The 17,072-nt window shown below is 43.2% G+C and overlaps 1 protein-coding gene across 4 annotated transcripts in view; it reads left to right on the top strand.

Moving 5' to 3' along the window:
• The window catches only part of RPAP1 (RNA polymerase II associated protein 1), a 219,531-nt gene that overhangs the window by 177,001 nt on the left and 25,458 nt on the right, over positions 1–17,072 (top strand). For 2 of the 4 annotated variants that reach the window (XM_069950966.1, XM_069950968.1), the window contains 3 exons: positions 8,739–8,943; positions 9,804–9,952; positions 11,357–11,449. In XM_069950966.1, the coding sequence (XP_069807067.1) occupies positions 8,760–8,943; positions 9,804–9,952; positions 11,357–11,449 (426 nt within the window). In that variant the 5' untranslated portion in view covers positions 8,739–8,759. Of the gene's footprint in view, positions 1–5,723; positions 5,790–5,922; positions 6,152–8,738; positions 8,944–9,803; positions 9,953–11,356; positions 11,450–17,072 lie in introns of those variants that run through there. The other 2 variants (XM_069950965.1, XM_069950967.1) reach the window with 2 other exon arrangements.

Raw genomic sequence — 17,072 nt, 5'->3', positions numbered from 1 at the left:
GGGACCAGTTGATTTAAAAGAAAACATTTTTGGTGAACTTCCCCTTTACAGGGGATTTTTTTTTCTTTCAAATCAAGTGGTTTCAGAAAATTATATGGATTTGTCATTTACTACTAATAAAATATCTCCAGTCTTCCAGTACTTATCAGCTGCTGTATGTCCTGCAGGAAGTGGCGTATTCTCTCCAGACTGACACAGTGCTCTCTGCTGCCACCTCTGTCCATGTCAGGAACTGTTTAGAGCAGGAGAGGTTTTCTATGGGGATTTGCTGCTGCTCTGGACAGTTCCTGACATGGACAGAGGTGGCAGCAGAGAGCACTGTATCAGACTGGAAAGAATACACCACTTCCTGCAGGACATACAGCAGCTGATAAGTACTGGAAGTAAATTACAAATCTATATAACTTTCTGACACCAGTTGTTTTCAAAGATTTTTTTTTTTTGCTGGACAACCCCTTTAATAATGCACCTATGGATGACACTGGCAGAAAAGTAGAGAAATAGGAGAGACAGGGAGAGAAAAGGGTAGAGAGGGCAGCAATACTAATGCCTGTTATTTTTTTACAGAAGTATAAAATTCATTACAGACACCGCCCGTTCACATGAATCTACTAATTGATTCCATGGAAACCATCTTTTTAGGAAGCTGTCGGTACGGTTATGGTCTTTCGTAATTCCTAATGTTGCAGAGTTCCACGGTTCTATCATATAACATAGGATTCCAATGGTGTGGGATCACTTATAGACTGTAATCACCCTCAGATCCCCCTGTAGAGTGTAAATGTGGTGTCCTCCTGGTGTGAGGCGCGACCAGTCACTTGCCAGATGGTGAAGTGTGACTCCACTACAGTAGTGGTTGGTCGGGGAGTAGCTCAGCCAGATGTTATGTTGTGGTGACGCCAGTGTCGGTTGGGCACACAGGTATGGTGGCACACCTGCTTTTATTTTAGATAGGCTGGCTATACCCTTTCCCCTGTGGTCAGTGACCTGCTGGGATGTGAGGGGGTCCCTTCGGAGCTTATCACTGTGGTCCGGAGTGGAGTTATGACACACCCGGACTATTGGTACCGCCACCCACAGAAAGGGGAGATGACCCAAGGAAGATGCAATGGCTGTGTAGGTGCCTGGCAAATAACTACTGAGTCCAGTTAAAATAAATAAACTCTTCTTTACTGCAGGAAGGCTTAATACAGTGATATACAGTAGGATCTTGACTTGATAATATAGTTTAATCTTGAGTGACACGACCTGTGCTGAGAGCTTAAAGGACAACTCCCACGAAATTTTTTTTTAGCTTATTTAACACACATTACAAAGTTATATAACTTTGTAATGTGGTTAAATACCCGGTCTGGCCCCCTTCCCCCACTTTCGGACCCCCGACCCCCCCCGCCCGGAAGTTAAAGAATGTATACATTACCTATTACGATCGTCACGGTCCTCTTCTCCCGGGCGGCATCTGGTGACGACGACGTCAGAGCCGGGGGGCGGTCCGGGTCTTCTTCCTCCTCGGCGTCTTCATAGAAAGTGAATGGGACGGAAAAGGCTGCTGGTGCACATGCGCACCAGCAGCCTTTTCATTGGCTGGAGCGCATCACATGGCTTCCAGCTTGCTCAGCCCTGATTGGCTGAGGTTGCTGGAAGCCATGTGATGCGCTCCAGCCAATGAAAAGGCTGCCGGTGCGCAAGCGCACTGGCAGCCTTTTCCGTCCCCAGGACCCGGAAGTCAGAGACATCGCTGGACGGCGGATGGCGGTGAGGCGGACGGCGGGCGAATGGAGTGGCGATCGTCACCGGAGGGATGGTGAGTATGGTGTCTGTGTGTGTCTGTGTTTTTTTTGGGGGGGGGGGTCCCACGGGAGTTGTCCTTTAAAGAGAGGTGCAGTCGTGCTGAGAGGCAGAAGAAGTTTAGTGAAGTAGAGAGGAGGATGTTGTGAGAGTCCCAACCCAATGTAGTACTGTCTGTGCTCTGCCAGAACTTTAGAAGGAGAATAAATTCAATACTTGAAAGTAGAGAGACTACTTGTGCCCGTGTTTTGACTTTTTGGTCTTTGCACCACCTATTGCCCACCAGTTTTGGGTGACCCGTCTTAGAGGGGGACACAAGCCCCAGACCTTGTTACCTGGGATGAGCAGAGTGGTCAGAGTTCTCTGATGACACCTGCACTGCGAGATAAAGTATGTAGGCTTCTAGCAACTTTGCTCTATCCGGATCAGTTCCCTTTTCTTCAGGAAACTGTCCTGCACTGTTAGACTGATTCTCTGCGTGGGTTGGGATGATCCCTGACTTGTCCTCTCTAAGTGTGCGTTCAGCACTGCATAGTGTATAGAATTGCTGAGACAAGTGATAGGGTGTCACATGTGCGTCCGTTCTCTACAGAGACCAACCAGAACTGACTGACTCCACAGGGGACCTGGCGCAAGGCATGGCCCTACTTGGCTACTGCAGGGACCGTTCTGGCTTGCGTAGGTGTGGCTACACTTCCTTTCCACATGTGACTTCCCTCTACAGCGTCTGTAACGTTTGCTGTGAGTGTGAGAAGAGAGAAGAAAGTGTAAGAGAAACAGAAGGATAGAGATAGACAGAAAAGAGAAAGAGCTCCCATTGGTGCACAGGTCCTAAAAACAATAACCCTTTAGTTACCTACAGCTGTGTAATACTTAGGTACACAATATACATACTAGCGACATCTAGCGGCAAAACTTAGGTACCACTTTATCACCACTTCTACTTTGAAGTACAGACATTTTCAAGGGGTGTACAGACAAGAAACACCCGTGGCGGGATACCACATAAAGGCCCGATTACACAAAGCGATTATCGACCATATTCGGCCAATAATCGTCTTGTGTGATAGAAGACAACGATCCACCGACATGAACGATGTGGGCTGATCATTGTCTGTCGTTGTCTTTCGACATGTTGAAAGACAAATGACTAAGATAGCAACAATCTGATGCCAGCGCCCCATGCAACAGGAGCGGCGGCAGCAGACTGCTGCTATCCTCCATGCTATCTTCTAGCGATCACCCGGGCAGCCCCTCCGCAGCTCTCCATGGCCCCCCGACACTTACCCGCTCGCTTCCTGTGCGTGTAATAGTGCCGCCAGCAAGCAGGGAACAAGTATTAAGCGAGCGCTGACAGCCACTGTATACAGCTGAAAGCTGAAGTTCCTTTAGTGGCCGCTGTAAGTTACTAAAGGGTTAAAGCCTCTATGAGAGCGCCCTCACAAGGCCTTTTTGTACAGTGTTTTTTAAGGCCTCCAAAAAAAAACACCAGAAATCCTGCCAATGCGTTTGTTTGGTTTTTTTTTCATGTATTTGTGGTTTTTTGGCGTTTTTGACTTTATGTGTGAATGATCCTTTTACCAGCATTTTCTTCTTTACAAGAGGAAATCACACACTAAGGGCCAGTTCACACGGAGTAAAACAAGCAGAATTTTCCAATCCCGCTAGCCTCTGTGTCATACTGGCTTTCTATGGGAGGCTCGCGCAAGTTTTACTCCGTGTGAACTGACCCATACGTCTTTTTTTATAGGCATTTTCCTCCAACCTATAGGGATATATGGGAAGGAACACACCAAGTAGATGAAAGAAACCGATAGCTACATGGTGTTTATGGGAAATCGACAGGTAGAAAACCACCAGAAACAAACAGGATGCTATACTCCTACTGAGCGCCCGCTGGGATCTGGATGCAGTGATTTTTGAGGAAAAAAAGTAAATATCTACGGTGTTTTTTCCTTACAGAAGAATGTGCATCAGCAAATTAATCTTCATCTGATATAGAATCATATGATCGACAAGAACCTAGTGTGAATGGTGAGCCTGATACAAAAGGGGGAGTATTAGCTATAGCGGTTATGGGGGGTTAGGTATTTAGGATCTTCTGATATGTATAAAGTGCTATGGCTTTATGGGGGCACTGCGACCAGCATGTATATAGGTACAGTGATGGATATGTATAGTGCTATGGGGGCACTGCGACCAGCATGTATATAGGTACAGTGATGGATATGTATAGTGCTATGGGGGCACTGTGATATGTATATAGGTACAGTGATGGATATGTATAGTGCTGGGGGCACTGTGATATATATATAGGTACAGTGATGGATATGTATAGTGCTATGGGGGCACTGCGACCAGCATGTATATAGGTACAGTGATGGATATGTATAGTGCTATGGGGGCACTGTGATATGTATATAGGTACAGTGATGGATATGTATAGTGCTGGGGGCACTGTGATATGTATATAGGTACAGTGATGGATATGTATAGTGCTATGGGGGCACTGCGACCAGCATGTATATAGGTACAGTGATGGATATGTATAGTGCTATGGGGGCACTGTGATATGTATATAGGTACAGTGATGGATATGTATAGTGCTGGGGGCACTGTGATATGTATATAGGTACAGTGATGGATATGTATAGTGCTATGGGGGCACTGCGACCAGCATGTATATAGGTACAGTGATGGATATGTATAGTGCTATGGGGGCACTGCGACCAGCATGTATATAGGTACAGTGATGGATATGTATAGTGCTATGGGGGCACTGTGATATGTATATAGGTACAGTAATGGATATGTATAGTGCTATGGGGGCACTGCGACCAGCATGTATATAGGTACAGTGATGGATATGTATAGTGCTATGGGGGCACTGTGATATGTATATAGGTACAGTGATGGATATGTATAGTGCTATGGGGGCACTGTGATATGTATATAGGTACAGTGATGGATATGTATAGTGCTATGGGGGCACTGTGATATGTATATAGGTACAGTGATGGATATGTATAGTGCTATGGGGGCACTGTGATATATATAGGTACAGTGATGGATATGTATAGTGCTATGTGGGCACTGTGATATATATATAGGTACAGTGATGGATATGTATAGTGCTGGGGGCACTGTGATATGTATATAGGTACAGTGATGGATATGTATAGTGCTATGGGGGCACTGTGATATATATATATATAGGTACAGTGATGGATATGTATAGTGCTGGGGGCACTGTGATATGTATATAGGTACAGTGATGGATATGTATAGTGCTATGGGGGCACTGTGATATATATATATAGGTACAGTGATGGATATGTATAGTGCTATGGGGGCACTGTGATATGTATATAGGTACAGTAATGGATATGTATAGTGCTATGGGGGCACTGCGACCAGCATGTATATAGGTACAGTGATGGATATGTATAGTGCTATGGGGGCACTGTGATATGTATATAGGTACAGTGATGGATATGTATAGTGCTATGGGGGCACTGTGATATGTATATAGGTACAGTGATGGATATGTATAGTGCTATGGGGGCACTGTGATATGTATATAGGTACAGTGATGGATATGTATAGTGCTATGGGGGCACTGCGACCAGCATGTATATAGGTACAGTGATGGATATGTATAGTGCTGGGGGCACTGTGATATGTATATAGGTACAGTGATGGATATATATATATATATCCATAGTGCTGCTATGGCTTTCTGGGGGCACTGTGATATATATGGGATAACTACTGCTGGAGATGAGGTAATATTATATTGCAGAGAACCATGCGCCACCTGAGGTGACAGACACTGAACTGTACCAGAGCAGGCGGCACAGACAGAGCGCATGCGCACCTTGCAGCTGTTTGCGGAGGCGTCCTAGCAATTACGTTTGCGTTTCACAGGCAGGAAATGACGTCACGGTCAGTGTCAGGGCGGAAGCGTGTACCATGTGGTTATGAGTGACTGACTGAGATAGGTGAGTGACTTGCGTTGTGTTGTACAGCCCGGGGCCGGTGTCACGTATAGCTGAGCTGTAGACTTCCCTCTCCGTGTTCTGTAAAGTAACGGGGAGAGCCGTACAATGTACACAGCTCCCGGCGGAACAATGAGACTGCTGGATGTCATGCCTGTCACTAACTTGATGTGACAGCTGAAATACACCTTACCTGTGAGAGACTGCCCCTGTGTATAGACCATGATAGCAAAGCACAGGTCACGTGATCTTATGGGTTGCTATGGGCAACCACTCCCCATGTGTTGCCTGTATGTTCTGTATATCTGCCCTCAGCCGTCATTTACAGATTATACAGCTGAAAATCTGGTTAATAAATCCCATAGGTAAAGTTTTATCCTCCCCATCACTGTACGAGGGCGCATGCAGTGTTCTTATGTCATCACCCGTAACATTGGTGTCTATGGGACAGCTCGCCGCCTTCCTGCTGCTGCAAAACTACATTTCCCATCATGCCTGGGCAGCCAAAGCTTTAGCTTTGGCTGTCCAGGCATGATGGGAATTGTAGTTTTGGATAGCTGACAGGACACATGTTTTACACCTCTGCTATAGTGTGATAGACATAGATGGGACGTCACGTAAAATTGTCCGTAATTGCGGTTCAACTTAGCGCACGTTGATTTATATTGGGCTATTCACACCGTCCATTTTAATTCTGATTGGTAATCCATTCCGTAAAAAAAAAATAGGACATGTCCAAGTGCGGATTGTGGTTGCGGTACAGATTACCAATAAAAGTCTATGAGATCCGTATTTTTTACGGACGCCGTAAAAAGAACAGAATTTAAATCTAAGCAAACTATTCTGTGCACATTTTACGGAAACTGATGCAATTATGGATGCAAATACGGATTTTTTTTTTCACAGAGAAAAAGTAGCAGGAGGTGTTGCGGCCCAGAAAAATCACTAAGGGTGCGTTCAATAATCGGATACTTGTTCCCATAGACTTTAATGGGATCGAGTATTCAATAGAATAATCGAATATCAGGATATATTCGTACGAATATAAAATACTCGAATATTTCACTATTCGCTCATCACTATTAATGAGGCCTTAGATTGCAGCAAAAACTATTTTAAAAAGTAAAAAAAAAATGCTTTTTTCATACCGTCCAATAGAATAAAGATAATTTTTTTTTTGACTGCTTATAAAAAAAATAAAAAAAAAAATTGGGAAAGAATTATTAATTTTTTTTTTGCATTTTTACCTAAACTAAATGGCTCCTAAAAACCTACAAGTCCTGTAAAATACAAGAAAGCACTTGGAAATTAAAAAAAAGCTATGACTACTGTAACACTATACTTACCTGTCCCCCGCTCCCCTGCTGCTCTTGTTGTGCCTCTTTCTGGTCACTCAGATGAGATGTAGAAGCAGGACCTTGCCACATAGCCAATCACTGGCTGAGACAGGAGACCATATTGGCCAGAGATTGGCTGAATAGGCAGGTCCTACTTCACAGGTGTCAAACTCACGGCCATCCAGCTGTTACAAAACTACAAATCTCATCATGCCAGGCATGATGGGAATTATAGTTTTGGACAGCTGGACGGCCACACGTTTTACACCTCTTCTATAGTGTGATAGACATAGATGGGACGTCATTTACAACTTTACATGTCACGTAAAGTTGTACATAATTGCGGATCTGTAATCGCGGTTCAATTTAGCGCACGTAGATTCACACAGTCCGTTTTAATTTTGATTGGTAATCCATTCCGTAAAAAAAAATAAAACATGTCCTAGTGCGGGTTGTGATTGCGATACGGATTAGGCTGGGTTCAAACTACGTTTTTGCAATCCGTTTTTTGCAAAAAAAAAAGGATAAAAAACTGATGAAAAAAACAGATGCAACTGTGTGAGTCCGTTTTTCCATTGACTTTCATTATAAAAAAAATAACGGATCAAAACGGATCCCTTTATTCTTTACAGACGCAAAAATGAGGTCGACCGCATTTTTGTGTACGCTAAAAAAAAACATCCGTTTTGATGAGTTTTTTTTTTTTTTTTTATAATGGAAGTTAATGGAAAAACAGATCAATACACAGTTTTTTCATCAGTTTTTCATCCATTTTTTGCAAAAACGTGGTGTGAACCCAGCCTTACCAATAGAAGTATATGGGATCTGAATTTTTTATGGACGTCACGGTCTGTAAAAAACAGAAAGTGTTCACATTTTACAGAAACGGATATGGAAATGGATGCAATTATGGATTCAACTACAGATTTTTTTTCCACGGATCACAGAGAAAAAGTAGCAGGAGGTGTTGCGGCCCAGAAAAATCACTAAACGTGTTAATGAGGCCTTAGATTGCAGCAAAAAATTACAAAAAAATAAAGATAATTTTTTTTGCATTTTTACCTAAACTAAATGGCTCCTAAAAACCTACAACATGTCCTGTAAAATACAAGGAAACACTTGGAAATTAAAAAAAAAAAAAGAATCACTACTGTAAGACTATACTTACCTGTCCCCACTCCCTTGCAGCTCTTGTGCCTCCTTCTGGTCACTCAGATGAGATGTAGAAGCAGGACCTTCCCACATAGCCAATCACTGGCTGAGATAGGAGACCATATTGGCCAGAGATTGGCTGAATAGGCAGGTCCCATTTCACAGGTGTCAAACTCACGGCCATCCAGCTGTTACAAAACTACATGATGTGATTTGTAGTTTTGCAATAGCTGTAAGGCTGCAAATTTGACACCCCTGTCCTCAGGTTGTGTGTGGTATTACAGCTTGGTCCCATTCACTTCAATGGAACTAAGCTGCAATACCCCACAAGTGGTGCTGTTTTTTTTTTTTTTAATCCTGGATATCACCCTTTAATTTTATGGCCCTAATATTATGCTGAATTAACATATGTCTAGTGTGATATAACAAGACAATAATCCTGAATGTGTTCTTATCCTTCTAGATGTAATAAAGGAGAATCACAATGCTGTCAAGACCGAGGCCCGGGGAGTCTGAAGAAGATCTCTTAGAATTCCAGAACCAGTTTCTTGCTTCTCGCGCCTCTGCAGCGGCTACTGTTGTTAGGAAAGCGGATAAAAGAAGAGGGACCCCTGAAGAAGCCGGGGAGGGGGAAAAAGCGTCAGAGAGAGATGTTGTGTCACTACAGGGTAAGGACTGATACATGTTAGGACTCATGTCCATGTTATAGACGTGTGTGCAATGGATCTGTTACCTTACCAGCTATTGCCCATGCTTGGACTGTAAAATATCATGCATTTGATTTTATACAGTCTGTATAGTTATCCTCTTCCGCATGTGCCCTGAATGATCTTGAGAATGGGGCCCAGAGTCTCCTGTTATAATCACATGTGTGATCCTGCCCCATTAATTCTCTATCGATGCTGTACTTAAAGCGTAACTGTCATTTCAGGGTCATTTTTCTGAAAACAATAAATATCAACAGTACAAGCGATTTTAAGAAACTTTGTTATAGGTTTTAAGTACTAAAAGAGTTTCCTTCTGTACTGAAAAAGCAATCTCCCAGCCCCCCCCCCCCTCACTGCAGAAGCAGCAGGATTTCTGTCTCCATCATGTGGCTATGGAGAGGGGAGGGGCTGTTAGGAGTGACTGAGCACGCAGCAGTCCTGCACAGCACAACACCCTGCAATCTTCTCTCAGTAAGTTCATAGATAAGCACTGACCTTTCTGACACCTGAATTTAGCGTTTTAGGTGCCCAGAGAGTCTACAAACAGCTGACCTTCATGTCACCTCTTCCTGCTCCCTCATCTCCCTCGGCCCCTCCCCTCTTCATAGGCTTACAATGGAGAGAGCAGAGCCCGTCTTCACTGGCTTCTCTGTAATGAAGACGTGTTTGCCTGATAATGCACAGATAAGAAGTCTTGATACACTGGGATGGTTCTGCTGACTGTATGTCCCAGTGACTCCAGCTGCTATAGTAATTGAGCTTTTTCTGCACGGAGCCTTTTATCACAGGGTCACAACCCTTTGTCTCCTTTTCTTTCTTAGACTTCTCTGACATGCCTCCTATTCTGACCCCGGGGCCAACTAAGAAATCTAAGGTGACTGAAAAACAGGTTCATTTTGCCGATGAAGATCCGGAATACATTTTTGAAAAGCACGACCAACATATCACCGCCGTCATTTCCAAAATTATTGTGAGTAACGTTTCTGCTTCTGTGTAAAATTTACGTTCAAGAATAAAATGATGTAGATAGAATAACCTACCTTCCCCCTCATACCCTGAGGGTACGTTCACACATATATAATTTCCACTGCGGATCTGTTAAGGAGGCACTCCAGCAAATTTATTTTCTTTTAAATTAAATGTTTTCAGCAAGTTATATACATTTGTAATTTACTTCTGTTAAAAAATCCTCCAGTCTTCCAGTACTTATCAGCTGCTGTATGTTCTGCAGGAAGGGGTGTATTCTCTGCAGTCTAACACTGCTCTCTGCTGCCACCTCTGTCCATGTCAGGAACTGTCCAGAGCAGCAGCAAATCCCCATAGAAAACCTCTCCTGCTCTGGACAGTTCCTGACATGGACAGACGTGGCAGCAGAGAGCACTGTGTCAGACTGGAGAGAATACACCACTTCCTGCAGGACATACAGCAGATGATAAGTACTTTAAGACCTATTATTCTTAAATAAAATTTAATTACAAATCTATGTAACTTACAGTGCTACCTTGGACCACTTTTGGTTGATACTAACCCCTGCATTGGGGGAATATCCTACTTGACCTGTCATTTTGGTGATGTCCTGACCCAGTGATGTAACCATCATGATTTGATCCTTGTCAGAATTACTCAGATCCCTAAGCTGGCCATGCCCCTTCAATATACAGCTATATCTCCTGCCTGCCGCCCGTCCTCCCCATACACAGGAGCGCTTGGCACGACCATTCCTCTGTTCTCTCTGGAGAGAGTAAGCTGCCACAAGAGCACTCTTGCTGCGGCTTATCTCTCTCTGAACAAAGGGGTTGGCCATCATTATCCATCTCGGTCAATCCCTATCACCACCAACATGATCTGTCAGTGGTTAGTTGGCATAGCCCCATACACCTTAGATTGGCAGACGAATCCACTGCAAGCAGCAGGTTCGGATGTCTACAGTTTAAGGCTGGGGTAGAGAACCTTGGTTCTCCAGCTTTTGCAGAACTACAACTCCCATCATGCCTGGACAGCCAAAACTAAAGCATTGGCTGTCCAGGCATGATGGGAGTTGTAGTTTTGCAACAGCTGCAGAGCCAAGGTTCACCACCCCTGGTCTAAGGTATATAGGACTATCCTGACTAATCACTGACAGATGAAGTCGGTGCTGATAGGCATCGACCAAGATGGTGACGTCTACAGTCGAAGGTGTATGGTGACCATTACACTTCCACCACATAAATTTCTTGTTCACTTGCTGTCTTATATATCCCATCCCTTCATAGAAGCCATTACTCATTCACTTTGCCAGCCAGTGGTTTTAATGTTATGGCTGATAGTGCCTAGAATATAAAACAGGCATAGATAATAATAGTTATCCTGATTGCTGATTTCCCTGTGATTCCAGGAGCGAGATACCAGTAGTTCTCCCATCACAGCTCCGCTCCCCACTGGGGAAGCCTTTCCTCGAGTCTTTCACCGATCGGAGATAACCAGTGCGGTAAGAGAGTCTTCTCTGTGCTATCTCTCTCTCTTCTTACGCTGTCTAATCTATACGCCCTCTAACCACTTAACAACTGCAGAAGTTTTATTTGCTTTCTGATAGATAACGCTAGGCTGAGCAGGAAAAGGGGAGCTGAACACATGGTAAAACCAATGCTATGTAGGATCAATATATTATAAATGATCAATAACCAGTGTCCAGCCTGGGATGAATGACATTCAGCTTATGTTTTGGCCTTGGATATGGCTTCCAATGACTGTTCTTACCACCTGAGATTTATGTGCTATAGTCCCACAGGTAGGGAACCTTGGCTCTCCAGCCTTTGGCTGTCTAGGCATGATGGGAGTTGTAGTTTTGCAACAGCTGGAGAGCCTAGGTTCCCTACCCCTGTGCAATACTATGCAGAAGTATCCTGAAGCTGACCATATAATTCTTAGAGCTGTATCCTGACCCTCACATGGAGCGAATGCTGTTACCTTGTTCTGGTGATGGATTGGGCGAGAGTTAAGGTCTCCATACACCTTATACTTTGTTAGCAGTACCCATTGATATAAGGTGTATGGGGCTCTCCCAACCATCCAGGTGTGATGGAAAACCACCGCCAGACCACTTTGTTCTATGAGATATAAGCCACAGACAGAGCTCTCCGGCATTCATACATTAAGTAATTTTAAAGGTCTGAGGATGAAGTCAGCTATCTACCTCTGTGATCCCTGAAAAACCGTCCGTGATTACGCCACTTTGCATCTGTGTCCGTGTTTTTTTCAATCTGTTTAAAGCTTTTTTAAATTACGCTGATTACATCACATTCGCATTTTTCACGGATTGCACAGATGTCAGATCCGTAAAAAACTCGGATCACATAGACTTCTATGGGGGAATCTGCGTCGGGATCTCGTCCCAGTTGTGACATGTCCCGTTTTGTCATAGAATCGATTGCGGCTCCATGATAAAACGGAATGTGTGAATAATAGGATAGAAAGCAATTGGCTATAAAATTGTTTGTGGTCACGGACCACTTCATGGAAGGTGTGAATAAGTCCTAAGCCCCTTCCCTCCCCATAGAGAACACAGGTACAGGTTGGTGGGGGTCTGAATGCCCCAACTGTTTAAAAGTTGTGTCTCTAGGACAGGTCTAAGTCCTTTAAAGCGACATTTTAAAGGGAATGTGTCATGAGTATGTATGTTAAATATTTTGTTGATTTTATTCCCCTAATTTCCCATTTTATTATCTATATATAACATTATCCTAAAATCCTGCAGTTTTTACCCCCGCCACTAGGAGTGATAACACAGGGGTTATCCAAGCTTGGAGAAACATGGCCGCTTTCCTTCAGGAACAGCACCTCTCCTGTTGTCCTCTATTTGCAGATCAGTTCCACCTGAGGTGGCGCTATTTTTGCTAATTTTTGATTTCTGGATAACCCCTATAAGCTGAGAGTTTCTGTCTTGTATAGGTCAGTGTCCTCAGCACAGAAGTTAGGAAAAGGTGATATAGTGTAGGGATAAGACAGGATCCTCACAATAGCCAAACCAGTATAAGGTGTATGGGGCCTTCCCACTTCTCACTAAGGGCCCTATTACACGGGACGATTATCGTGTAAAAAATTGTTAAATTGTTCCAATTTAAACAATAATCGTTCTGTGTAATTGCAGGCAACAATCGAAAAATCGTTCATATGTTGTTGATCGTTAAATTAGATCTGAACCTAAAATTATCGCTAATCGTTCGCTGTAATTCCACATTCGTTCGCTCAAGTTCTGCGTTTTTTCACTAATCGTTTAGTGTAATTGCACATTGTTCATTGCTTTGCTGGGATCAGATGGAGAAAACAATCGCAATAACGAATGTAGTAAAGATCGTAACTAACGACCATCGTTCTGTGTAATATGGTGAACGATTTCAGGTTAACAATAAGAAATCTCGTTTGCGATCGTTTATCTTTAGTCGTTAATCGTTAAAAATCACTCTGTGTAATAGGACCCTTACGGCCCTATTCCACGTGACAATTATCGTTCGGATAATCGTTAACGATCTACGACCACTATTGCGAACGACCTGAAATCGTTCGCCCAATTACACAGAACGATAATCGTTACTTATAATCGTTCTTGCGGTCATCAGTTTGGCGTTCGTCTCTACTGCGAACGAACGACGTCTTATTCCATGCGATTGATTTGCGAACGAGAAACGATAAAAACAGTTTCAGGTCTCATTAAGCGATCGACTATTTCTCGTCAGCTTTTAATCGTTAACTGCTATTCAACCAAATGATTATCGCTTCGCTCCGAACGATTTAACGATTGTCTAAACAATAATGGTCCTGTGGAATAGGGCCCTTATGCTGCGTTTACACAGACAGATTTATCTGACAGATTTCTGAAGCCAAAACCAGGAACAGACTATAAACAGAGAACAGGTCATAAAGGAAAGACAGATTTCTCCTCTTTTCAGATCCATTCCTGGCTTTGGCTTCAAGAATCAGATAAATCTGTCTGTGTAAATGCACCATTACTCTCTTACATTCTCTGTAGCTGAAGCGGATTTCCCCTCACTGACATCACAGGGAAGTTCGGCCACGTAAAAAACTTGCAGCCAAAAAAAAACAAAAAAACACCACAAACCATAGGAAAACATTGGTGACTAGATAAGCAGAGCCCACCCGTACAGCTTTGTTCTGACTGTTTTACATGATCCGAGTGTGAACAGAGTTTTAGTTATGTAATTATTATAGATGGAACCTTTTGGTCCAGACTCCATGGTAACACGCAGAGCAACCAGATGCAATTAGTCTTTAGTATTTAAAAAAAACTAGATAAAAATAGATCACCCCTGTTTTTATAATAACCAGAGAAGCACATAGACACATATACTGTATACTGTACTAGAACACACATCAGAATGTATGAAAATCCAACCCACACACTAGTATGTCAGTGCTGATTGCTTTAAGGGGTACTCCAAAACATTGTCTTTCAAATCAACTTTTTCTGAAAGGTTTATAGATTTGTATTTTACTTTTATTAAAAAATCTCCAGACTTCCTGTACTTATCAGCTGCTGTATGTCCTACAGGAAGTGGTGTATTCCTCCACAGTGCTCTCTGCTGCCACCGCTGTCCATGTCAGGAACTGTCCAGAGCAGCAGCAAATCCCCATAGAAAACCTCTCCTGCTCTGGACAGTTCCTGACATGGACAGAGGTGGCAGCAGAGAGCACTGTGTCAGACTGGAGAGAATACACCACTTCCTGTAGGACATACAGCAGCTGATTAGTACTGGAGGACTGGAGATTTTTAAGTAGAATAAAATTACAGATCTGTGTAACTTAATAACACAAGAAAATGTTTTTCACCGGTGTTCCCCTTTACGTTATATAGAGATATTGCTGCAGAGTACTGCAGTACATACATTGATATGGCATAGTGAAAAGATGAATCCAGCCCATATAGGTCTTTATTGTGCAAACACGATCCACGTGGAACACTGTACCGACATGTTTCGGCTCTAACTCGCCTTATTCATGGCTTTCTATATTCATCTGGTATCAGTGCCAGCGATCGCCTTATACAAGTGGGAGGAGACTAACTGCTATGATGTCTCCTATGCATAGGACAAGGCGGTATAATCCAGCTTCCCCTCTGTATTTCTAATTCTCAGTTGTCTCTTAGCTAGTGAGTGGAGGATAGTCTCTAGGATGTCTTTCCCACCCAGAAGAGGGGACCCTGCTCCCTCAGATGCAGTAACAGCAGCATGGAGAACATTACAGAGCAGTAGTGAGCAGTGTAAACTATAAATCATGTCCTGGGGTGAAATAGAACACTCACAGTAAGGGTCCTATTACACGGAGCGATTTTTAACAATTAACGACTAACGATAAACGATCGTAAACAAGATTGTTTATCGTTAACCTGAAATCGTTCACCATATTACACAGATCGATGGTTGTTAGGGTGTGATTACACCGATTTCTGTGGATTTGAAAAGAGGATAGATCCCAGTCTTTCCTTTATGACCTAATCCCTGTTTATAGTCTGTTACTGGCTTTGGCTTCAAAGATCTGTCAGATAAATCTGTCTGTGTAAACGCACCATTAGTTGCGATCGTTACTATGATGGTTTATTCCCATGGCCTCATACCCATCTCCTGTAAACTAGAGCCTGCGCCACCCTGCTCGCCACTCACATATACGTCATCTCTTGCATCAGAAGCCATTTTCAGACATTAGTGACACTGCCTGGAAATACATGATCCGATGACATTGTTTCCTTGGAAACTATAAAACATGATGGATTGCTCTGTGTGCCCGGCATAGACAGCTCATTAGTGAGGAAACCATCGGAGGGGAGCTGGCCGCAGACACTTCTAATTTCACTGGGTATAAAAAGTGCTGTAGCAAAAAGTAATCATCCAAAAATTTCCACTTCAAGTTCTATACCATGTACAACTAATACTATAGTAACAAAACAAAAAGTATTTATAGGGAATATATTCTATAGCATTCATAGAGCTGCAGACAAGGAGATAAACAGAAGAATCCTGTCTCTGAGTTTTCAAAGTTATAAAATCATGTTTTCCTTCCAAGCTCAAGTGTCATAGAGGCCGGGCTGCGCTGCTGTATGCACACCTCCTCTTTCCCTTCACTCCTTGATTGATGCTGAAAGCCAAGCAAGGCGTTTGGTGGAGGAAGGAGGCATGCATGCTGCAACTTCTGTGACACTTGAGCTTGAATGGAAAATGTAATATATCTTATCAGACAAAGTGTCTTTTACTTTTTTTTCCTACCAGAGTTCTTTATTCCTCCCCAAAATCATTATTTATTCTGAAAATTTTGTCCAAGTCTCTTACCTTTACAAGATGGACTGTCAGCTTACCAGGCAATGAATTACTTACCCATACAAGTCTATGGACAGGGGAGAGAGGCAGTGGGAATGGCTGGAGAGAGCCAAAACAGACATAATGGCTGTGGAGATAATAGACCAGCTTACTGTGAGTGTTCTATTTCATCCCTGGACATGATTTATAGTTTACACTGCTCAGTACTGCTCTGTAATGTTCTTCATGCTGCATCTGAGGGAGCAGGGTCCCCTCTTCTGGGTGGGAGAGCCATCCTAGAGACTATTCTCCACACACTAGCTTAGAGACAACTGAGAAATACAGAGGGGAAGCTGGATTATCTCTCCTTGTGCTATGCATAGGAGACATCATAGCAGTTAGGCTCCTCCCACTTGTCACCTGCATGCAGAGGAAGTTGTCAATTAGAGATGGAGCCTATACAGAGAGAAAACTGGTGAAGATCACAGGAGACAAGCCCAAAAATATGTGTCTACACCAGACAGCTTATTTGGAGGATTCACCTGGAGCATTAGGCTTCTATTCTTAAACTGTCACTGTTGTTTAAATAGTCCAGGCGATTTTAAGAAACTTTGTAATTGGGTTTATTTGCCGAAAAATGTATTTTTATCATGAAAAAGCAGTTTGAAGCTCTCCCCCTGTCTTCATGGTTCTCTATGGAGAGGGGAGGGGTGGAGGGAGATGAGGCACCAAAACAGGAGAACAAATTTACAGCTACATCACCAGGCTATCTCCTCTGAAGTCAGCACTGACCTCTCTGACCACTGA

Source organism: Dendropsophus ebraccatus, chromosome 13 (genome assembly GCF_027789765.1).
Source record: "Dendropsophus ebraccatus isolate aDenEbr1 chromosome 13, aDenEbr1.pat, whole genome shotgun sequence".
In the NCBI taxonomy this organism is placed as follows: Eukaryota; Metazoa; Chordata; class Amphibia; order Anura; family Hylidae; genus Dendropsophus; species Dendropsophus ebraccatus.
The sequence above is the reverse complement of the archived record's forward strand: the minus strand, read 5'-3'. Positions and strand labels throughout refer to the sequence as shown.